General features: G+C 43.7%; 1 protein-coding gene across 11 annotated transcripts in view; it reads right to left on the bottom strand.

Moving 5' to 3' along the window:
- Positions 1-23,591, bottom strand: part of Lrrfip2 (LRR binding FLII interacting protein 2) — a 104,546-nt gene that overhangs the window by 17,346 nt on the left and 63,609 nt on the right. For 6 of the 11 annotated variants that reach the window (XM_032910820.1, XM_032910812.1, XM_032910815.1 and 3 more), the window contains 5 exons: positions 21,533-21,577; positions 19,960-20,076; positions 16,842-16,913; positions 8,527-8,697; positions 3,671-3,763 (listed from right to left, as the gene is read on the bottom strand). In XM_032910820.1, coding sequence (XP_032766711.1) covers positions 3,671-3,763; positions 8,527-8,697; positions 16,842-16,913; positions 19,960-20,076; positions 21,533-21,577 — 498 coding nt within the window. Of the gene's footprint in view, positions 1-1,255; positions 1,349-3,670; positions 3,764-8,526; positions 8,698-16,841; positions 16,914-19,959; positions 20,077-21,532; positions 21,578-23,591 lie in introns of all 11 variants that reach the window. The other 5 variants (XM_032910818.1, XM_032910821.1, XM_032910819.1 and 2 more) reach the window with 2 other exon arrangements.

Raw genomic sequence — 23,591 nt, 5'->3', positions numbered from 1 at the left:
TGAGGTCTACCTTAACACCAGCGTGTACGTTTCTTTCTTTTCTCCTACTTTTCTTTTTGAGACAGGTCATGCTATGTAGCTCTTGCTATATAGACCAGGCTAGCCTTGAGTTCATGAGATCCTGCCTGCCTCTTCTTCCAAGTGCTAGGACCGAAGGCGTGGGCCACTACAGCAGCATTGGCATGTCTTTTTAGTCGGAAAACAAGGACTGTTTTAGTGAGCGCTTTTATGGGTGTGTAGTTTTGCTCTAACTAGTCAGCTTCTGTTCCAAGGCAATCAGGTTAAAACACTAAGAAAATCCTCTGAATAAGAAGCCGTGGGCCTCCTGACCCGCGAGATGGCCATTCCGGACACTGTGTGCATTTGAAACTTTTTCTCTACAAACTGCATGCTGTGCACCCACCCCACACATCACTTCACCCTCCCTATTCTGTGCACCCACCCCACACATCATTTCACTCTCCCTACTCTGTGCACCAACCCCACATATCACTTCACTTTCCCAAGGAAAAGCATTTATAAATAAAGTAATTCACAACTGCAATGTCCCTTGGGAAGATTTTCTAGGTTTTGATGGAATTTTGGACACTTGCTAACTTAAGCTTCAAAAAATTATATAAAAGTATCTTATGTTCTTTAAGTTTCTAGCCTATGGAGCTAGGTATGTTACTAATTCTGCCATCCTGCAGCGTGCTGGGCTTGTACCGGCAGCACCAAACGGCAGTGAGGAGGTTTTCCTCCCCGGCCCCACTGGGCGTGCAGGGCTATAATTAAACCGGTGTCACAGTTTGGCAGCCCTATGATCCCACATTCCTATCCATTTCCATAATTAAAACTGATTTGTAATCCCTTCCTATTTTATTCACCAACAATTTATAAGCTAACATCTCCCCTCCACCTCCCCATCTTCATTTTCGATCCATATTTTATAATGTAAGCATATCTAACTGCCCACGGAATGTGAAGTAGATGCCTGTGGTTGCTGTGGGCTAAGGATCCTTACTCTATGGGAAGGGGAGAGCACTTCTTCCAAAGGTTTCTATTTGTAGGCTTCACAAGCATGGAGTCTGGAAAGCGGAGTCCTCTCTAGGCGCGCTACCGGGGATCCCTAGGGAGGCTATTCTCTGTCCTCTGTCTATCCATACCGTGCAGGCATGTGACAATAGAAGGATGGCTTTTTGGCAAGCTCTGAGCTAAATTCTCTTGGTCTGTCCCTCAGGAATGAGCTCCTCCTAAGCCCCGCCTCCTCTCATACCCCAATTGTTTTATCTTTCCAGAGCAGGGTCTCCTGAAGGTCAAACACCTCTTTTGTCATGGTGTCTACTTTCTGCTGGAGGCGCTGATTCTCCTGAAGAAGAGGGGAAGAAAATAATAAAAGCAGAAAGAAAAAAAAGCAAGGGAGTTAGAAGGAGGAAAACAGAAGAAGGCAGGAGGATTTTAACAGAAGAGGGGAAGTCTATGATCCACAGAGGAGGGAACGGGGACATCCACTGTCTCCCGGCTGACCCACAACAGTCAGTGAGGGAGGACAGCAGGCTGCAGCCAAGCATGTGCTGTGTGTGCACAGGCTCTGGGTCTGATCCCAAGCACCCCAAGAAAGAGTGCAGGGCAAATGTCAAAAGGGCATTAGAACAACTGTTCCAACCACGGAGCTGTGGCAGCCATCCAGTCAGTCTTCATTCCTACGCGCACTCCTGCTCTCATCCTGTGATAACTGCCCTTCTACCCAAACGGAGCCACTTATATTTGCAGAAGGAAACTTGTGTTTGCTTTAGGAACAAATAATCCTTTACCAGAAAGGAAGCTGTAGGTTTTGGAAAAAAAAAAAAAAAAAAAAAAAAGACAGACATAACTCAGCCTGATCATTTTGATTTTTTTTGGCAAAAACTGAAATATCAAGAATATCATAAAGTATAAAAGAAACATTAGTTTTTATAAAGTTGGTATTTTAACACTTTGCCGTTCTCAAACAAGTCTTCTGGTGAGTAATGATGTCCTATTTAGCACTAACATGGCCCAGAATCCCCTGGGGCAAAGTCTCAGGTGAGTAGAGTCATCTTTGTAGTCTGTAGGCATATCTGTGAGAGACTATCTTGACTGCTAACTGATGTGAAGGGGCCCAGTGTACTGACGGGCAGGCAGGCTGGGCTCTATAAGGACACTGTAGTGAGGAGTCAGCTTCGGCCAGTGAGCTGGCCAGCTAGCACACAGCATGCGTGCCCCATGCTTCACAGCGCACTTCCTGGGTTGTGAGTGAGTTCCCTGGTTGGAGATGATGCTGTGTGGAACAGCAAACAGTCCTGCCGCCAGGTTCCTGCCTTGTATTCCTGCCCTGACCTCCCTCAGAGTGATGGACTGTGTCCTGAAAATGCACAATGAATAAACCCTCTCCTCCTCCCCTTTTAGCCATCACTGCAACAAAAAGGCAACCATTGCAATTGCTTATCCCAGACCTCTTCCCATGTCTCCCTCTGTGCTGCCCATCAGTGAACAGCGATATCGCCCCTACTCACACGCTCTCCACTTGACTATGCAGATCGTAATTCTCAAGACCTAGAGGCATTACATCTGATACTCGGGTTCAGTTGTTCACGATCAATAGATCAAAAGATGGGAACTGAGAACACAAAAAGACTAAGGCATCCAAAATCTGTATCTAGCACCCTGGGCTTGTTTGCCAAGGAATTCATGACAAATGTCAAAAATCGAGCTTTGGGGTTGGAGATTTAGCTCAGTAGTAGAGCGCTTGCCTAGGAAGCGCAAGGCCCTGGGTTCGGTCCCCAGCTCCGAAAAAAAAAAAGAACAAAAAAACAAAAACAAAAAAAACAAACAAACAAAAAAAAAATCGAGCTTTACTATCTCTCACATGAATTCTTAACAAAAACCAAATCACGTAAGCACGGGGGGGATGGGAGGGGCGGTGGATGAATGCCTTGAACATGTGCTGTGTCCCGCCCTCCTTTCACAGGGACGCTGAAGTGCTGTGGCCCAGCGTTCCTCCACTGTGGGGAGCCTGAAGCCCTGTAGTGTAAGTTAAAGATCTTGACAACTCCCTCCTTTTCCTCAGCCACCTCAAGTGTACCAGCCTGAGTGAAGGTTAAAATTCTCACTCAAGAATCATGTCCTGTAGCATGGTACACACTAGGATCCACAGAATATGTGACTCCATAATGCTTCCCTTTCCAACTTCCTATGATAACCTTCAGGAAAAAGTGCTTACAAATAAGGACTCTGGCCAAAGCTCCGACCTTTGAAGGGAGGATTTTAGAGAGCTGGTAAGCATTCACTTCCTATGCTTGCCTTCATATTTCACTTTCCAAAAAATTTGAGAAAGCCAATGTTAACACAAGTAAACTTTATAGCAGCAGTTCTCAAAGTGTATGTTATAACCCCTTTAGGAGACAAACAACCTGTTCACAGGTCACCTAAGACAATCCGAAAACACAGATAATTACATTGCTATTCAACAGTAGCAAAATTATAGTCATGAAGTAGCATCAGAAATAATTTCATGGTTGGAGGTCATCATGCCACAATATAAGGAATTAGATGGTCACATCAGGAAAGCTGCGAACACTGCCCTATAGGACTGTAATAGTCTCCCAACAAACACCACCATCTATCCAAGTCATTTTTCAAAATCGAGCTTTTTGACGGTTGAAGCACGTACCTCGATGAGCTCGTCCCTCTGCCGAAGGCCCTCTTTGAGTTCATCCATCTTATGCTGCAGCACACTGCACATATGTTTCTGCCGTTCCAACTCCTGTCATTAAGAAAACGCTGCTGTTAGAGGCCAAGGGACAGACACAAAGCTGAATGTGTGTAATTTAACATAGAGGTCCCTCCCATGTGACTCCCAGAATCATGTCTAGAGAGCTGACTTGCATGAAAAGGGTCAAACTTTAAATCTCCATCTTGTATGACGAAGGAAGAAAAGGACCAAAAGGGACAGCAAAAGGTAGGGACGTCTTTAAAATGAGTAACTGTAGAGGAGAGGATTCCAATCTCCAGAAACAGGAAAGGGAAGGCAGGACAAGAGACTCGTTGTTAGAATAGCAGAGGATGCCAGAGTACAGATGGGAAGGACGAGCTGCCCAGGAACTGTCCTTTCTGTTCCGAGACAAATACTTACTGCCCTTTTCCAACTGAGGAACTCCTAAAATAAGAGAATGACAACAACCCACTGAGAACAGGAAAACCAGGCTAAAGCCCAGGAAACAAGAGGGAGCAATTCCGACATGACACATGCTCACGGGAAGAGAAACACAGTAGCTCCGTGTCATCACGCATGGCTCTGCAGGGTGACTTCTGGACAGCAAACACTGCAAACACCATGGATGGGCACAACGGGGTAACTGCAGCAGGAAGATCAGTGAAGATTTGTGTGCTACAAGCAGGGCAGCAGTTACTGTGCTGCCCTTCTCTGAGGGAGAGCACAAACCGATGTGTCTCCATCTATCTCAAACGCTCTGTCTCTCTCTTTAATCAGAGTGGCTGACATAGCTTCTTGACTTCTGAAAGGAAAGACGGATCACTAAATGTAAGAAGAATTCTCCAGGGCTGGAGAGATGGCTCAGCGGGTCTGAGCACTTGTTGCCCTTGCGGAAGGCCTGCGTTTGATTCCCAGCACCCATGTGGTGGCCCACAGTCATTTCTAAGTGTAGTTCCAGAAGATCTCAATCCTTCTGACCTACACAAGCACCAGGCATACACATGGTGCACACATAGACAAAACAAAATGAATAAACTTTTTAAAAAAATAGAAATAAAATAAAAAGAATTTCCCTTAATAAAGAGAAAAATGAGGATGAAAGACATAAAATTTAAATTCATGTCCTTTGACTTCAGATCGACCTATCTTTACACAGGTCAGAGTTCAATTTAAAGTGTAGCTCCAGGTAGAAGAAACAATCCACGACCCGGCAAGTGAAGACTAGTGGGGTGAAATGTGGCAGGGGACAGTGTCCAGCCTTGTGAAAGGAGGAGCCTTACGCTGAGTGCTGTAAACCAGAATTTGACTGATGAAGGCAGGATGGTAACTGCCACCCTTTAAAATGACTAAAATGGTAACTTTATTGTGGTACGTCTTTACCATAAAAATTTTTAAAAACGTCTATTTCAAGTAACGTTTTAAAAACAGTATTTTGGTCATGCATAGCCTACTGTCCCAAAGTAAAGGCCAAGTCAAGCACTGTGACTGCTTCCTACACTGCACCAGTGTTACTGTGGTCCTGCTTTTCTGAGTGACATGGAATAAAGCAGTAAGAATTAGGGCAAAGAGGATGGGGTACAGCAGAGACCGATACCATCCCTAGAATCATGCAGATAAACTTGAGCCATCACAGCACAGCGTATTTTTTCATACAAACAAACAAGAGCCCACATACATATTTTGACTGAAGGGCAATGAAGTGATTAACCGATACAGTCCTGCAACAGTAATAAAGACTGAAAGATAAGCAATTTCAAAAGAAACACCAGAAGCCCATGAAAAGATACTTAAACCCAGTAGCTTTCTCAGAGAAATGCAAATCAGAGTTATATCCACTAGCTGGCCAGACGGAAGGCCAAACACTAGCAAACAGGGGAGAGGATATTGTGGAAAACATTGCCAGCAACGCTGGCCGAAATGCTGACACTGTTCTGGAAAGTCTGCAGCTGCCAAATGACCCAGCACCCACTCCTAAGTCATCAGACAAGGGAAAGCAACGTCCACACGAACGCCACAGAGATGCTCATGCAAGCATTTCTCACCAAAGGCCAAAGGGAAAAACAGCCCAAATATCAATTAATGCTGCTGGATCCCCCACTATAAGTAGCTACCCTAAAGATGGAATATTAACATGTCACAAAGAAATGAAGCAGTTATATGCATGCCCCAACATGGCTGACTGAGGATTACTACACTAAGTGGGAGATGACAATCGTGAAATAGTTCTTTCATGATTCAGATATCACAGTCTAGAACGAGGAAATCTACAGAGACACAAAGAAGCCCAGTAGTTACTTGGGGCTGGGGGTTAGGCACAGGAAGCTAGTGGGTAAAGAACACTCAGGTTCTCCTTGAGAGAGCGTCGGTATCTTCTGGGTGTGACAGACGCACCTTACGTGATATGCTAAGCTCCACTGAGTCAGACTTTACACGGGACGTCTACAGGACTTGAATCATGTTTGGGTTTTTATGTGTACAGGTGTTTTGTATAGTTCTACAGGACTTGAATCATGTTTGAGTTTTTATGTGTACAGGTGTTTTGTATAGTTCTACAGGACTTGAATCATGTTTGAGTTTTTATGTGTATAGGTGTTTTGCCTGCATGTACGACTGTGCGTCACTTGCTTGCCTGGTAACCGTGAAAGCCAGAAAAGGTTTCAGATTCCCTGGAGCCAGATCTAAGCTCTAAACATTCAGCTACAGCACAAAAAGACAGCCAGCAACTTGGGCTCCGTAGAAAGAAAGGACCATGTCACTTCTGAAGCGGGCTTGCAAAAAGGGCTCCAGTTACATTTAGTGACATCTCTAAACCTGACAGCCTCTTCACAGGAACTAAAGAGGACAGGGAGGCCCCCCCCCCAAAAAAAAGACACTGTGGGCATGAGGGAAAAAAAGGTTTTAATAGTAGCAAGCTCTTAGGACACAATCAAATTTCCTCAAATCTGAACTGTACCGGGGAGAGGTGGAAAGGAAAGCATTAGCTAAGAGGCTCGATACAGCAACCAATTTCAAGGTGTGGGGCTCCCCTGGATCCTGGGAGCCTACAGCTGGGAGAGGGCTGACTGGGGCGGGGTGGGGACGATACGAAGTCTCAGGGTCTCACAGGACAGTCCCAGCTGGCCCAGAATGTACTACTAGACCAGGCTGGTCTCAGACCCCAGAGTACCCTCTTGACGGACTCCTCCATACTGGGACTAAAGATGTGTGCCACCACAGCCAGCTGCTTCTGCTTTGATTTGAGAAAGGGTCTCAGCGTAATCCTGGAGGCTATAAATCCATTATCCTCCTGCCTCAGCTTCTCAGATGCTAGGATTATGTGCACAATCATGGCTAGCTTCTGATTTCTTTCTAAGCATAAAAAAGGAAAACTGGGTATGGCACTTTGAAACTACTATAATTTTAATATAGAGGGATTGATATTAATCTTTCAAATGTGAAATGGTCTTTTGTATGAGCATGTGTGTGCATGCACGTCTGTGGTGTCAGACATGCAAGGGTGAGGCTGAGGCGTAAGCCAGGGTTTTATCCTCTCACCTTTCTTATTAAAGCAGAGTCTCCTGTGGAAGCCAGAGCTCGTGGCTTTGCTGCCCTAGCCTTCTCCAGGATCCTGACCCTGCCCGTGCCTCCTAGAGTTACAGGTGCGCTGCCATGCCACGATGTTTACACGGGCACTGAGGATCCAAACTCCTGTCCTTAAGTTTATATGACGAGTGCGTTATCTGCTCAGCCACCTCCAGCCCTGAAATGTCTTTTAATATACTTCCTAAAGGGAGAACATGCTGTCTGACAAGTTTAATTATTAAAACAGATGCCTAGAATTTGCTTTAAGTACAGAGTGGTTGAAAAGGATGGGGCTGAGCTAACTATGGGTTGATGGCAACAAGAGGAAGCAGATGGACTCATTAGATTCTCAACATTCTTTTTCTGTGCTTAGAATCAATATAAATCGTAAAGGCTTGTTTTCATTTTATGTGTCTGCGTGAATATCTACATGCGTGTATATGTACCATGTGTATGCTGGAACCTGCAGAGGCCAGAGTGTGGGTCAGACCCTGTGGAGCTGGAGTTACAGGCAGCTGTGAGCCACCTGACATGGGCGCTGGCTACTAAACCTGAGGCCCTCGAAGAACAGCAAGTGTAGCCCCCGAGCCATCTCTTAATAATGGCCCCTTAGTAACATGCTTTCACCTGTCAATAAGCTAGTTCCTTATTAAAGTATTATGACACCATGACCATGGAAGCTCATCAAGTGCTGTCACCTGCCTTCAGATGGTGTTTGCCACAACTCATCAGCACCAACTCCAACACTGTTTTCTTTTTATTTCTAGATTGGCAATGCAGCAGTAACTAATTTCTAACAATAATACCCAGAACAACTTATTCTCTACTAAGAAACCAACTTTAAAATGTCCAGCCCAGTTGTCTATGCTGCAGCCGCCTGAGGACAGATGTGACACTTTGGCCGGTGGCTTTTATTCTCCAGCTATGTATGATTCTTAGGACACACCTGACTCACATCTTCACAGTGCTGCTAAGTAAGCCTGTCTCACTGAGGGCTTCAAAGTTCTGTCACTCTGTTTTCAATGGAGACAAAGAAGCAACTCAACATCATTTTCACAGTTGAAAGAATATTGGAGTTCCTGATCTAGTTTTTAAAAACCTAAAGAAGTCTAGACGTTTTCCTTCAAAACAGGACACCACCGCCTGATTTCTCAGACCTCTCCGTTCTGACTGCAGCTTCCCACCAACCCCACCCCCTTTACAGGGTGGGCTCTGATGTCTGCCCAGAGAGTGGTGTCGAGATGAACAGCTACCTTTGATTTCTCTTCGTTTTCTCTGTAGAACTCTGCCATCTGCTCCTCCTGTTCCTCGATGACGTCCTTGAGGGTGTCCACCTGGTAGATCAGATTGTTCTTCTCGTTGTCTAGCTGTGCATTGGACACCATGGCTTTCTTGTACTTCTCTTCTACTTCAGACAAAGACTCCTAAATAACAAAATACCATCAGCCTGACATCTACGACACGGTGGCTGCCCATGAGTGACACACAGCAGTGTGGGCTGGCACATACACAGAACATTCCACACAATGCAAGCAGGCTAGGCACCCCTTGCTCAGTAGCGTGCACATGTAACAGAGAGAGAAGACACTAATGCCTCTCTGAGAAGTGTTCTCTTTGCATGCCATGAACACAACATCAAGCAACAAAGAAAAGGTGTGCAGAAAACACTTGTTTTTAAGAAACAGAAAATGTAGAACAAATAATATTTTCAAAAGTTTCTCTTGTAGTTTTTTTATTTTTTAAATTTACTGATTATTTTATTTATTTACATTTATGTTATAATGTTATCCCCCTTCCCAATTTCCCTTCCACAAACCCCCATCCCATCCTCCCTCCCCTCTGCTTCTATGGGGGTGCTTCCCCCAACCATCAACCCATCCCGCCTCACTGCCCTAGTATTCCCCTACGCTGGGACATCAAGTCTTCACAGGACCAAGGGCCCTCCTCCCATTGATGCCAGTCTTTAACAAGCAAACGTCTGGTGATCGAAACACAGCAGTTTGAGAGAACACACCCTCTCTCCGCACAACCACACACGTCCCTGAATTTTGCCACTTTTGGGTTTCTGTTTTCAGTATTTCCTCAGTGTGCATAATTCTAATGTAAATGGGAATGGGCATTTTTCCTAGCAATTATCCATCTTCGAGTCAAGTAAATACAAAAATCACTTAAGAGCTATTGCACAGGGTCTGAAATTTTATATAATTCTAAAGCTTTTACCTAAGGTATTTGTATATATTTTAAAACAGTAAGTAACGTGATAATTGCAATTGCACATTGACTTATTAAAAGGTAAAAAGAAAAACTCATTTAGAAAAGCAACTAGTTTTACAGATCTTTTTTGTTTTGTTTTGTTTTGTTTTTAAATGATACAATGTTTAACAAACCAAAATCAGTAAAACAGGCTTAGGACACTGTAATGAGAATTCTGGAATTTTGGTTTCTTTTAAAAGCACAGAAATATAAGAATATTATTTTTTTTTCCTTCCGGGGCTGGGGACCGAACCCAGGACCTTGCGCTTCCTAGGCAAGCGCTCTACCACTGAGCCAAATCCCCAACCCCAAGAATATTATTTTTAATCCCAGGTATGGGATATGTGACTACTTCAGACTGTCCACAGCAGCTGACTATGATTTGCCCAGTGCTCTAGCATGGGTGTATTTTAGCAGCTGCAGATAGTTTCTGTGAGTGTGTGACATTTGGAATTCTGGGGACTTTTCAGAATAAATGCCAGGGCCCTGAAAGGCAGTGTGGGTTGTTGGTTGGTTGTTGTGTTTGAGGTTTGTTAAAGAATCGTGGACGAAAAAGAAACAAGGAGAAGTTAGATATCCTGAGACCTCTAACTAGCAGGAAGTAGTCTAATGATAACAGCTCCCTCTTTCTGACCCTTTCTGACTTTATTCTAGGATCTCTTTTCTTTCCACTCTATCCTCTCTTAGCTAGTGTTAGGAGGTGGAAAGGGTGGAAGAAAGGACAACCCACAAAACAGCCAAAGACAGCTACAGGCCTCCCGTTCTGAGCGTTTTGGTTTCCTTAAAAACCCAGTGATGTGACTACGCTTTTGTTTTAATCCCAGCTTCAGTCAGTCCACAGCCGCTGACGAGGACTGTCTCCTACTCTACGAGGGGCATGGTTTTTGTCAGCAACAGATAGTTTAATTCTGAGGACTCTGGACAAATTCAGAACCCCAGAGGGTCTGTGTGACTGCTGCCACTGTACCCCTGCTGCTGGTTCATCCTGCAGCTATGTTTGCTAATTGCTGGACTCATGGACTTCAACAATGAAGACTGGACTTGCCCCAGGAACTCAACACCATTAATCAATAGGAAGTAGTCTAAAGAGGTCTATGCCTCCTTGCCCTCCAACCTTTTTCCTCTCCTACAAAGTGTTGGGGGGGTTGTAAGGGATTGGGGTGGAATAAAGGTTGAAAGGGAAGGAGAAGTATAAGAACCTAATAAAGTAGTAAACAAATTAGCCAGCAAGAACCCTTACATTTATAACCAGTGTTCAACAAAGGTGTCCGCAGAATCCAAAGGGAAAACAATGAATGGTGCTGGAACAACCACTGTGTAAAGAATGACGACAGATGCCCAACACCACTCAAAGGTTAGCTCAGGATAACCAACCGCCTACACACAAAGTAAACATAGAAACTCTGGATATACAGAGGTAATGCTCAGCAGGAGACACCCCACCGCAATCCCTAGCAAGCCCTTTCTTCCTGAAAGGAAGAAGGGTCGGGGAGGGTCTGGTGACACTGGGTCCCTTACACTGCTGACAGAGGGTAAGCGCCTACTCTGGAAACAGTCTGGCAGTTGCTCAGATGCCCAATGCTCTAACCAGCAATTCTATGTTTCACAAATCGGAACTAAATACAGGTATAATTCAAAATAGAATTGAAAACATTTAACTAAAAGCATATTTTATATTTTCAACTCTAGGAAGGTCCAAATTCAATGACACCTATTTATATACTGCCAAATTTCATCCAAGAGGCTAAGAGAAAAAACATCCTCATCATTTTAGGATGACTCCATGTTTAACAGAATCCAAGGGTGCTCATAACTAAAACACATGGACAAAATACATAATGTAACTAGTCCATGTAAATTCTGTGCAGCACGGTTTCCTGTAAAACGCACATAACAGACTTCAGAAGTGGGGCTGGAGAGATGGCTCAGGGGTTAAGGATCCAAGTTTGATTTGTGGCGCCCACTACAGACAGCTCACAGCTACCTGTATCTCCAGTTCTAAGAGATCTGATGTCTTCTGAATTCTGGGAAACCACCCATGTATACAAACAAAAATAAAATATATTTCTAAAAAGACTTTAAAGTGCCAAGGTGGAAAAATATTCTTATCTTACTTGAATAGCAATAGTCATTTTGAGTCAGTTTTATGAAACAAAAATTTTCAACCCTTTCCCAGATCCACTGAATATCAAACCTGGAGGTAGAGATTAGCAATTTACATTTTAAGTAACTCCAGGGTGATTTTGGTGTATACCCACACTTTGAAGCCATAGTGTAAATGTTTCAAGCTTTGACTATCTATGCCTAGATATTCCTCAAATAAGCATTCATAACCACTGCCAAACCCTCTACTAGTACTTGGATTGGGAAGTATTGAATCCAGTATCTTCATTTTTTTATTGTTAGCTCACAGTATAAAATGGACACTTAATATACTGATCGTTTGTAGCTGATAATCCTTCTCCTACTAGGAGATTAATTTTTTAAACAAAACAAAACTAAAGTCGAGGCACGCACTTATGTCAGACATTACACGATGACGGACACTTGGTGCTTGTTCTCAGCATCTCCAATCCTACCGAGTTCACACAAACCACTGTGCAGGCTGAGGTGGTGACCAGCGCATGCTAAGGAATCGATTCAGCTAAACTGCTTGCCACCAAAATCTCAAGTCCCCTTAGAGCAATATAAACTTTCAGAGACTGGAAGAATGAGAGCTGCTCAGTTTGGGCTTGGCCCTTGGTGACGTGAAGCCTGAGCTGTCTTCATGTCTCAGAGCTGGGTTTGGTCTAGCTTAATGAAGATTTTGTGGGGCGCGCTGTAGTGGCCTAAGGGAAGTACCCAGCTGGGCCTCTCAACTTGCAAGAGGAATTTCTGAATTGTACACTTTTATAAGCGTGTAGTGTTCTTTCTGTCTTGCTTACCCAAAGTTATTTGAGAAAGGTAGGTGTTCTTGCTGTGCTGCTCAGATTGGTCGTGGGCTCACAGGCTCAGGTCATCTTCCTGTGTCAGCCTCCCACATACCTGAGGCTTCCAGTGTGTGGCACAGAACCTGGTCCAAAGGTGGTTTTCTCTCTCCTCTCTCCTTTCTCTCTCCCCACTCCCTTGACCTCAGTTTATTTGTTTCTTTGTGTTTAAGACAATGCTGGCTTTAAATTCCTGATCCTCCTGCCTCCACTTCCCAAGTGCTGGGTTTATAAGCATGAGGCATTATATATACTGTTATATATACTATGACAGCTATTTTTGATAGTCAACTTGACTACATCTGGAATTAACTGAAACCCAAGCAGTTACGCCTGTAAGGGGTTTTTCTTGATTGGATCATTTAAGGTTAAAGACCCATAATAAGTCTGGCCCACACTGCCTAGTGGCAGCCTCCGTAAAGGACACTGAAGTGGGAGCTTTGTTCCTAAGGAGCCTGCTTGCCCTCAGTCTTACTGGGAGGTTCCACCCTTCCCTGGCATTGCAGCTGTCTTCTTTGGGGTTCCTGCAAGTCCTCATGGCCAGTTGAGACACGCAGCCTCACAGACCTAACAACTGCTGGATTCCTGGACCCTCCCTAGGAAGACAGCCACTGTTGGGACCACTCATCAGACCACAGTCTGAAAGTCCCCTTAGTAGATCGTGTGTCTGTGTGCACCTGTGTGTGTGTGTGTGTGTGTACATACATATGTATGTATGCACACATGTATTCATTCTATCAGTCATGTTTTCAAGAAAATTCCTAATACATATAGCAAGCCCAAAGTCTTTGATGCACAATAACTTACAATTTGTGGAGGAAAAAAATCAAATAATCAGTGATAACAAGGTTAGAGCAGGTCGAACAGTAAAAGCCAAATACAAGGCCCAACCAACTGTGTAAGGAAGCATCACACTGCAGCTAAACACTCGATAGGACTCACAGGGTCAGCTGCAAAGGCATTAAGCTCAAGGTTTCTTTACAGATTCAGGTAGGTCCTTGAGTGACGTCACATCTAACACCTGAGACTACATGGCAGCTACTGAGCATTTTCCTGCTCTTCTCGTTGCTCTCCTGTAGACAATCCTCTGAGTGGGCAACTCCATCAGGGCAGGCACTAGTTACAACCCTCTTCACCTTACAGATGAGACCCACACAGAGACTGAAGGACTCAGGTAGGGCAGACAGTGGCTGCTGGGGAACATTGTCCTCCCAGGAGTTGCCATTAGCATCCTAATCAGAGCGGCTGGAATTAACCAGAGCAAACTGGGCCTGTTGGGGCTGCAGAGATGGCTCGGAGATTGAGGGACGACACTGCTCTTGAAATGGACCTGAGCTTAGTTCCTAGCACCCAGGTAAGGCAGCTCACAGTGGCACCCTTGGCCTCCACAGGCACACACACATTTACACAGACACAAACACACTCAAAAAAAAAAGGGGGGGGGGGGGGATTTAGCCCAGGGGGAAGGCGCTTGCCTAGGAAGCACAAGGCCCGGGGTTCGGCCCCCAGCCCGAAAAAAAAAAAAAAAAAAAAAAAAAAAAAAAAAAAAAGGCTGGGCCTGCTGATCTTCTCTCATAAGAAAACACGGAGAAGCTATTAGATTCTCACTTAAAGTGAGGGAAGCCACTCCCTCCCCTCTGCCCTGTCAGTAGCATGAAATTCTGGTCCAGATGCACAGGATCTAGGGAAGTGCAGGAGTATTAGACTGTGGAAACTGGCCTGGAGGGGGCATCTGTGCAGAATGGGGAAGCCTAAATCCTGCTGGGGGTGACTTTTTGGTGACATAACCCTTTGGGGCTCACCCATGTAGCTGCAAGTAAGCCCCAGGAGCTCACCAGATCACCAAGAGAGGCTTGAGTGAAATCATTACTCTGTTCTATTACGGGTGCCCTTCTGACTTTAATCAAATATACTAAGTGCACCCAGAGACAGTTCATGTACCACTAGATTTTGAGGAAATGTTTAATAATTCTGAATGTTATCAATTAAAAAACTGCTCTTAAAAATACCTAAGCCAAAAACATGGTAAGATGTTATGGGAAGTAAAAATGAAACATTCCTTGCCCACTCTCCCTGCAGAGGCAGCAGTGCCCTGAATCAGGCTATTTCCTTTCACATGTGTGCACAGGCACCCTTAGCCTGTTTTACTATTTTTAACACTAACTATATACATGTATTTTGTTCCACGACTTGCTACTTTTTCAATGAAAAAGCTACTTTTCATGACAGGCTTATACTCGCTAGAATAAAATAGGTAAGTTATGTTCACTTATTTATCACTATAATTCTGTATTAAGATTCAATACGTATGCTTAGTAGTTTTTAAATGGGTTTATTCCTTTACAGAACCATTAAAGACCTTTCACATCACTGATGCTTCTTGAACTCTGTTACTGGATTTTCTGAGCAGTACTACATACTATCAGTATCCTCTGTGGCATGGGAGGGCGCTACTCTGCTCCTGATTAAAGGAAAGATGGCAGGGGCTGGGCCAAACTCTCCACAAGTACACAGAGTCCGCAGAGAACAATGTTCTCGGTAGTGAGGCACACCCTCTCTAATAGGATTCGCCAAAACACAATGGTCAGTCACCAACCAGATGATTTTACTGTTGTAACTTTTCTGCCAAAGAAATGAATCATTTCAAGGATAGCCAGAGCTCTGCCATCTAGTCACACGCTGATGTGGATTAAGAGAAGGGGTCTTACTGTTTAAATTTCAAACCATCAAATCAAATTTGTTGTTTTTTTTTCTTCAAGGAGTGTAATCACAGATATAGAATGTAAGTGAGATGTTTTAAATAAATAAACAATAACAAAACCCAGTTAGAAACTCTGCCTCACTTGACTGCTGTCTGGATGTGCTGTTGTATAAGGCATTAGAGAGTATATACCTAGAATACTGAACTTATGCCCTAGGGCAAGGTATGAATTATACCCTAAAGGGAGGACTAAACCCTAAGATTTAGAGCAGTAAAAGAAGTGGCCCATCAACTGATGAGTTCTCCTGGTGTGTATTCACAGCCTCATCTCATGCCCCCAAGAGCACGGATGGACTCTCATCCTTTTGGTCCTATGACTTTACTGTGAATTCTGGACCATGCTACCTACATAAAAGGTTTGACTAGTTGTGGAGTTATTTCAGATTATGACAGGAAGGAGTGAGGAAGCCTTGCTTATGAGGCCTGTCTAGGGTGTGTGTGTGTGTGTGTGTGTGTGTGTGTGTGTGTGTGTGTGTGTGTGTGCACGCGCGCACGTGCGTGTGCACGCCGAGTCTCGTTTTGGAATGCCTTGCATTCACTCTTACTGATGTTTGGCTTAAATATACAAACAAACAAAAATCCCTTTAGTTTCTCCATCCTATCCAGCTTGAACCTAATACTTAAAACATGGAGGAGGTGGGCATAATCAAATGCCTTTTGCAACCCAATGTCTCCCTGACACATTTACAGTGGCAAGTACAGACATACTTGTTGGGAATAGATAGCTATGCAAACTGACCTCCAAATTATTTTCTTTAAGGATTAGATCTCTTAAAATTTTTTAAATTACTTTTATTATTGTCTATATGCCACGGCACACATGTGGAGGGCAGAGGACATCTGTGGGTGTCGGGTCACGTCTTCAACCATGTGCATTTCAGGGATCCAACTCAGGACATCAGGCTTGGCGCAAGCTACTTTACTCACTGAGATATCCTGCCATATCCAAATTCATTAAGACACTAGACATACTTAACCCACATACAGGCACGAAAATAACCAGTATGCACGCTTCAGGTCCCTTCTTCTCAAAGGGGCAGAGCTTCCTCCTTCCACTTTAACCAGAATGGACTTGGTGACAGAACCAGACAATGTTACCACTGTACTGGGAAGAGCTGTCAGGTCCAGTTCTCAGTAAAAGGATCTTGAGAATGTTTGCACGTGTTTGTTTAGTGTTGTATGGTTAAGACCTAAGAGACAGACAACTGAATATTTCACAAGTAGTAAAAACTGTAAGGAGCGGATCTGTCAGCACACAGCTACAATCCCAGCATCCAGGCCAAAGCAGGACGACCATAAGCTTAAGACCAGCCTGGGCTACACAGAGAGTCCCTGTCTCAAAACAACAAAAAAATACAAGTTACACTATCTTCTACTCAGAAAACCTCCCCCCAAAACCCACAGTTAACATTTAAACATCAGCACAGACTGCAGGCTTCCCTTGACTGTGCTTTGCAGGTTAAGCACATGCGTGAAGGACAAACACTGTTAGTAAAGCTATGAGCAGTGATTAATAGGACACTGGAACCCATTACCAACACTTGTGCTGTTAACAGAGCATGCGTGGGCTGCAGCAGGAGCCCTGTACCTTCAGTTCCTTAAGCCCCTGCATGTATCTCCCTTCTACATCATGTATCTGGTCCTTCAGGTCATAGATGTCCTGCAGGACACAGGAAGGAACCATCGTACAAATATATCCAAAACTCAAAAGAATCAGATGAAGACACAACTTAGTTCATCTAAAACTAGAGAAGTTAAATATAAAAATATGAACATCCATCACTCTCAAACCACTGCAAGAGGCAAACCCTTCCAATGACAGTGGAGCTGGAGAAATTAGTGTCAGTCCTTAATTGGTACTGACTTTTTTTAAAGACAACATTAGAAAACAGAAGTCAGGATATAAATATATGTTTTTAAAATGTATATTAATTCTGACATTTTAAAATTAAGTTTTTAATTTAATAAATCATAAATATTTTAGCATAATACTTCATTTGCAACTAATAAACTACATAGTAATTGGAAGCAAATTTTACTCTTCATTCATAAGTTTCAAAAAACGTAATACAGTACACACAAGAACTCAGTCACTTTTAAATTATGTAGGCAATAAGCACATTAATAGGGAGAAAGAGAGGGAACTTATATACAATGAAAACCATTTCCAACGAGAGGTTCTGTTCTGAGGACACATTTAAATGATGACAAGAGCACCTGCTCCAAAAGTTTCCATAATATCTTTTAAAGATTTATTTATTTATTATAAATAAGCCCACCCTAGCTGTCTTCGCACACACACCAGAAGAGGGCATCAGATCCCATTACAGATGGTTGTGAGCCACCATGTGGTTGCTGGGAATTGAACTCAGGACCTCCAGGAGAGCAGTCAGTGCTTTTAACCACTGAGCCATCTCTCCAGCCCCTCTATAATATTTTTTAAATAGGCCAATTTTTAAATGGAAAGTATTATTTCTTGTGTCCAGTCATGTCATGTACTGTCAAGGTGGGCTATAACTGCATCAGGGCTGAGTGCAGCAATGACCCAGAGGGACGGTTGGAGAGCATCCTGCTCTGTGCTTCCCCTGCCTGTCTCATCCCCTCTCTGATAGGTGTGTGAGTCCTGCACTCATTGATTCATTCAACAACTACTTTGCTAGGGGGCCCATCAGGACCTCTTCCTCAGAGGCTATTCTTTCAAGGGCAAAACTACACAAATGCCAAGAACTATTCGGGCACTGCCTAAGTCCAAGGCTGGAATGGTGTCTCAGTGTCCTTCTGTCCCAGGAGAATGAAGCCCCTAAAGGCACGTCTTTTCCTTATGCATTTACGCCTGATCAATAGTAAGAGCTCAAAGAGCTCCCTTGCCCTGCTGCTCTCCTCCCTGCTGCTGTCCTACAACTCCTCCTCTTCTACTGTCCTGCAATTTCACAAGCCAGGCACCTGCCCCAGTCCACAACACCCTCTTCTGCTACTCGGCAGTGGAAAGGCATGGCCACAGGCAAACCCTCCAGTTAGTCCAATCATTCTCCTCTTGACTCCGACACTGTTGTCAGCTGTTGTCTGCTCCCCTCAACTCTCAGCCTCCCTTTCCACCTGCTCAAGCCAACCCACAAAAATACAAGCAACCTCACTTTTACAAAAAGGGAAGAGAAGGAAAAAGGCAGCTTTCTGTTTGATACTCTGTCTCCTGACTCACTGCTTACTCTTACCTTAGAGTTACGAGTTCACATCAGGGCCAGTTTCTTATGTGTTCCCCTGAAAGCCTTCATCTGCCCACTTTACCCTCACTGTTCAAGCCCTGGGTGACATTCTCCCTCAGGACTGTGGCTAGGGTTAGAGTCACTTTTAAGAATGCAAATCAGGGGCTGGAGAGATGGTTAAGAGCACTGACTGCTCTCCCAGAGGTCCTGAGTTCAATTTCCTCAGCAACCACATGGTGGCTCACAGCCATCTGTAATGGGATCGGATGCCCTCTTCTGGTGTGTCTGAAGATAGTGACAGAGTACTTATGTAAAATAAATAAATATTTTAAAAAGAATGCAAATCAAGTCATACTGCTCTCCTATGCAATACAGCAGCTGTGATTTGTACCCCCACTGCCTCACCTCTCACCTCCCACCTCCCACCCTCCTGCTTTCTTTCACCAGCAATTCCTTCTTCCTTATCCTCCGGCAAGTGTTCTGTGCAATGGCCTTCAAGCTCTCTGAGCTCATCCAAGTGGGGCTCTCCCCTGCTTCCGTGCTTTCCTCGTCCAATTGGGGCTCCCCTGCTTCCGTGCTTTCCTCGTCCAAGTGGGGCTCCCCTGCTTCCGTGCTTTCCTCATTTTTATCCCTCCTCCAAGTCTTAGCTCAAAGCTCGCTTCTGTGAGAAGCCTTTGCTATCTCTTTTCCTAGTCTGATGCGATGCCTTTCTAACTAATTTATCCTGCTTTCAGTACCACTGCATACGAGTAGCTGGTTCAATTGATGTGAATCAGTTTGTCTTTTCAAAGGACAGCGATCTCCTGAAGGCCAGATTATGCCTGGCTGTCTGCATGTCCACTGCCAAGTGTTTGAACACGGTGACTGAGTGAGTAAGCCAGGGAGTGAGCAAGCGAATGAGTATCTGTTCTCCCCGTCTCCATCCGTTCCTCAGAGAACAGACTCATCAGACAGACAGTCAAAAATAATTGCTTGGTGCATTCCCATCTTCAAAATAAAAGGCTTCGAAACTATGGAGACTCAACTGACGGATCTAGTCAACTTCCCGCTAGCTCAGGTACTTCGTCATCCACATATTCTACTTTTATTATGAAATACTGAGACCCTGGATTCAAGTATCTAATAGGATAATGGCTCGAAAGACTAATGATTCCTTCTCGTAGTCCGTGGTTCTTTGTAAATCCAATTATTTTCCACTCAAAACATGGCAAGATCACTCTTAAAGAATTACTTTCATATAGATAACATAACTGCTTGGCCCTGGCAGAACCCATTACAATGCCATCAAATCTTCAGATGAGAGAACTGAAGAAAGAATAATCTGAGCTGTTCCTCTCAGCTCTGAAATATCCAGGGAGCCCTGATGACCATGTGTTTACAGAAGCCCCATGTTGTTCCTCATAAGCCCCATGTTGTTCCTCATAAGTCACAGAAGTGTTAAAAGTTACGTGAACTACAACAAAACCAAAGCTGCCTTTCAAAGACAGACAGACTGTGGCTTACCCGCAGTTCACTTAATGAGGTGTCTGGGTCTATTAAGCTACTGGTGTCCCCACTACCCCGTCTGGATGAGTTTCCGCTTAGAGGTGTTGTTGCTGACGCAGAATTTCGAGATGAGGGCTGAAAAAGAGGGGGAAAAAATGACGCTTGTGAGCTGTGTTGTCACAAATGTTTGCTGTGAAGATGAAGCAAGGGGCAGGCAGAGCAGTGGGGACAGTTGAAAGCCCCGGATGAATACTAATAATGCAGCCAAAAGGGGCAATTGCAACCCATGCTGGCCTCAAGCACAGATGCGCTGTCAGGCTAACAGTTGTTTGAGAACTAATGTCTAATTAGTACTTCCCGACCTGGTTCCTAACACTGCTTAAGCATCCCACCTTTGCTAAGAAAGAGGAACTATTTTTGGCTAAGAGCAGGAACATCGTGTACTGCTATGATTTAGCCTGTTCTTCCCAAAGCCACATTGTCAACTAATAGACAGCAGAAAACGGCCTAGAAGACTTGTCGAGAGCCACGTGAAACCACTTCAGATGTAGCTGATCCCAATGAGATATAAAATGTACACCAGACTTTGAAAGCTTTCTGCAGAAAAAAGTGGGCAAAATGCACCTCGGTCGTCTTGGTGGAGTGTCACTGGCGGCTGCAATAGTCTGGGCAAGGTCAGCCCATGCCACATATAAAGACCCTGACTCAAACATCCCAAAACAAAACATTTGTTTTTTTTTGGGGGGGGGTTCTTTTTTTCGGAGCTGGGGACCGAACCCAGGGCCTTGCGCTTGCTAGGCAAGCGCTCTACCACTGAGCTAAATCCCCAGCCCCAAAACAAAACATTTATGTTGAGTCTATATTGAAATGTATTGGTTATTTGGGTTGAATATTATTTAAATTTTGCTTTTTCTAGAGTGTGGCTGAAAAATTAAAATCACATAGGTTTATAGTTCTGCTCTGCATTATAAAATTTAATACAGCACAACATTTTCCTGACTTCTTAAAAAGATGTTTGGAAGCTGGATGGTGGTGGCACATGACTTTAATCCCAGAACTGGGGAGGCAGAGGCAGGCTGACCTGGGTAAAATTGAGGCCAGCCTGGTCTACAGAGCGAGTTCCTAACACAGACAAACTCTGTCTCAAAAAACCAAAATAAAAGAACTACCACCAAAAATTTGTTTAGAAAAATGAACCTTTACTGCAGAGGCACTCGCTCCTCCACAAGGAAGCTATCCTGGTTTCCTTATAGAAGTGATTCATCTAAAGAAAAAGATCAAAAGTATGAGTTTGTTGGTCTATTCCTAGACACTTGGTTTTCGTGTTTAATGGCTTCTCAATGTCAGTTTTCAGAGACTGGGACTCAAAGCAGTAGCCAAGAGCTTTAGGATGACGTCCAGTGAAATGCACTCTTCTCTCCTCGCAGGACTTTCACATGATCTAAAGCTGCAGGAATCTTGAGAGGTCAAGGACAGGAAATAGACGATGGGAAGACGCTCTGTTGGCCAATTGTGCTGAACGGAGTGAAAGAGTCACAGGAAGCAGGGGGCTGACCTTGAGAACTCTGTCCATCAAGAATTTTATACTCACTCTTGTGTAATTTTCAGCATACTGTTTGTCAGATTTTTCATCCAACTAGAAAAAAATTAGAGATAAAAATCAAGAAGACGTTCAGCATTGTTGACTTGTTTTGAGGGGAGAGGAGCAACCTCAATGGTGTGCTCTACGTTCATTGACGTGTGGAACCAAAGTAAATACATTAAAACTAGAACAAACGTTATGACAAAGTGTCAAGAACTTTTAGTTTGTATCCTAAAAAAGATAGACCAAAAGCAAGCAGCATAGATTCAAAATTTTAGTTTAGACAGATTTTTCTTTTTATGGTATTTAAAATACATTAAGGAAAACTACATACAAACCTCGGCGTGAACACTGCAAACATCAATACAAAATATAAACAGTAAGATACAGAACAATGCATAACACTATGCAGTGACAAAAAGGTTATATGAGCTTTTCCTTTTTCACAGCAAACTCAAAGTACAATAGGGTACAAAAATTGGCCTTTCCCCCGCCAAGCCCTGTTCTACAAAGGACAATCAACCCACGTCTCTCAGGATCTCAACAATGTTATAGACACCTTCTCTAGCTCCTTTCCCCTGCTTCACTCTTCTTCACAGAACGTCTTATTCCCACACTATTACACTGATCCATTTGTTGGTTGTCTGATCTCTGTCATGCAAGCCTTATGTCTACACAGACTTTCTGTACTTGAGGAACAAGGACCAGCACCTAGTGTATAAGGGCTCAGAATATCCATCTGTCCTCAAGGACTTCACGTTTTAGTAGCGTCACAGTAGCAGGTCATCTCAACATGTGACATGCCAGTCAGACTACCCTGCCTTCTGCTGCTAAGCCTCACTTTTTCTAGCCTCCCAGACCTGCTACAAGAAGGAAAGTCCCTTACAGACCTAGTCCAAAACCCTAGTTTTAGCTAAGGGGAGAAATAGAGGAGGGAGACTTTGCTGGAGGTTGAGCTGTCAGCAAAGGTCCCAGCGAGGTCTGACCGTGCTTCATGAACTACAACACACACATCTGCTTGTATATACTGTTAACCACACTGAAAAGGTAAGAGCAACTTCACAGCAAATAGAACAGCCCCAGCCCTGAGCACTGAGGTCACCCTTGCCGGCCCATCTGGAAAGAGGAGTGAAAACTTTCTTCAGGTGGTTGCTAAAACAGGAAACACCATCGTTCACTCTGCTCAGATCACTTTACTCCAACTTCCTCACATTCGAAAGGTTTTAGCGTATTTTTTATTATCCAGTTATCATGTTTAATAAAGACCTTTTACGGGGCTGGAGAGATGGCTCAGCAGTTAAAAGCACTGACTTGCTCTTCCAGAGGTCCTGAGTTCAAATCCCAGCAACCACATGGTGGCTCACAACCATCTGTAATGAGATCTGATGCCCTCTACTAGTGTGTCTGAAGACAACTATAGTGTACTCATAAACAAAATAAATAAATCTTTAAAAAAAAATAAATAAAGACCTTTTACTCAGTTCTCTATCAGTAATACAAATGCTGGGTTTTAACGTTTTATTTTTTACTGTAATATTTCTTACTGTAATATTTTCAAAAGGAATCATTTTAATTTATTTGGATTTACTTAAAAATAACATCAAATGTTACACAATAAGCAAGCAGTGACAGCTGGAATTTTAATATTGCCACTGTCTGCTGTACGTGAGGAAAATTCCCTCTCAGTCTGCTCTGACGAAAAGCACTATCCGAGAGTTAATATCATTCAAAGCCAAGAAGGGTAGTTTCTTAAACTGCCTTATTCCTCTAATTCATTTCTGCTAATACATTAATGAAAAAAGAAGTATTCAAAACTCAAACAGTCTAGTCCATCTGAAATCCTTCTTCATATCACCTTTCTTATAAAAATGGCCCCCAAACTGACCCACTTTTCCAGACCATCACTAGGTTATGGATAATCGCACATTTCAGAGGCCGCATCGCTGAAGCAACACAATGCTGACTACAGTGCTCACTGTATTCTGACAAAGTCCAACTCAAACTGACCATGAGCCAAACCTGAGCAACCCGTAAGCCAGCATGAAGCAGCCACGCTGCAGTCTTAGTG

Source organism: Rattus rattus, chromosome 8, assembly GCF_011064425.1.
Source record: "Rattus rattus isolate New Zealand chromosome 8, Rrattus_CSIRO_v1, whole genome shotgun sequence".
Classification (NCBI taxonomy): domain Eukaryota; kingdom Metazoa; phylum Chordata; class Mammalia; order Rodentia; family Muridae; genus Rattus; species Rattus rattus.
The sequence above is the reverse complement of the archived record's forward strand: the minus strand, read 5'-3'. Positions and strand labels throughout refer to the sequence as shown.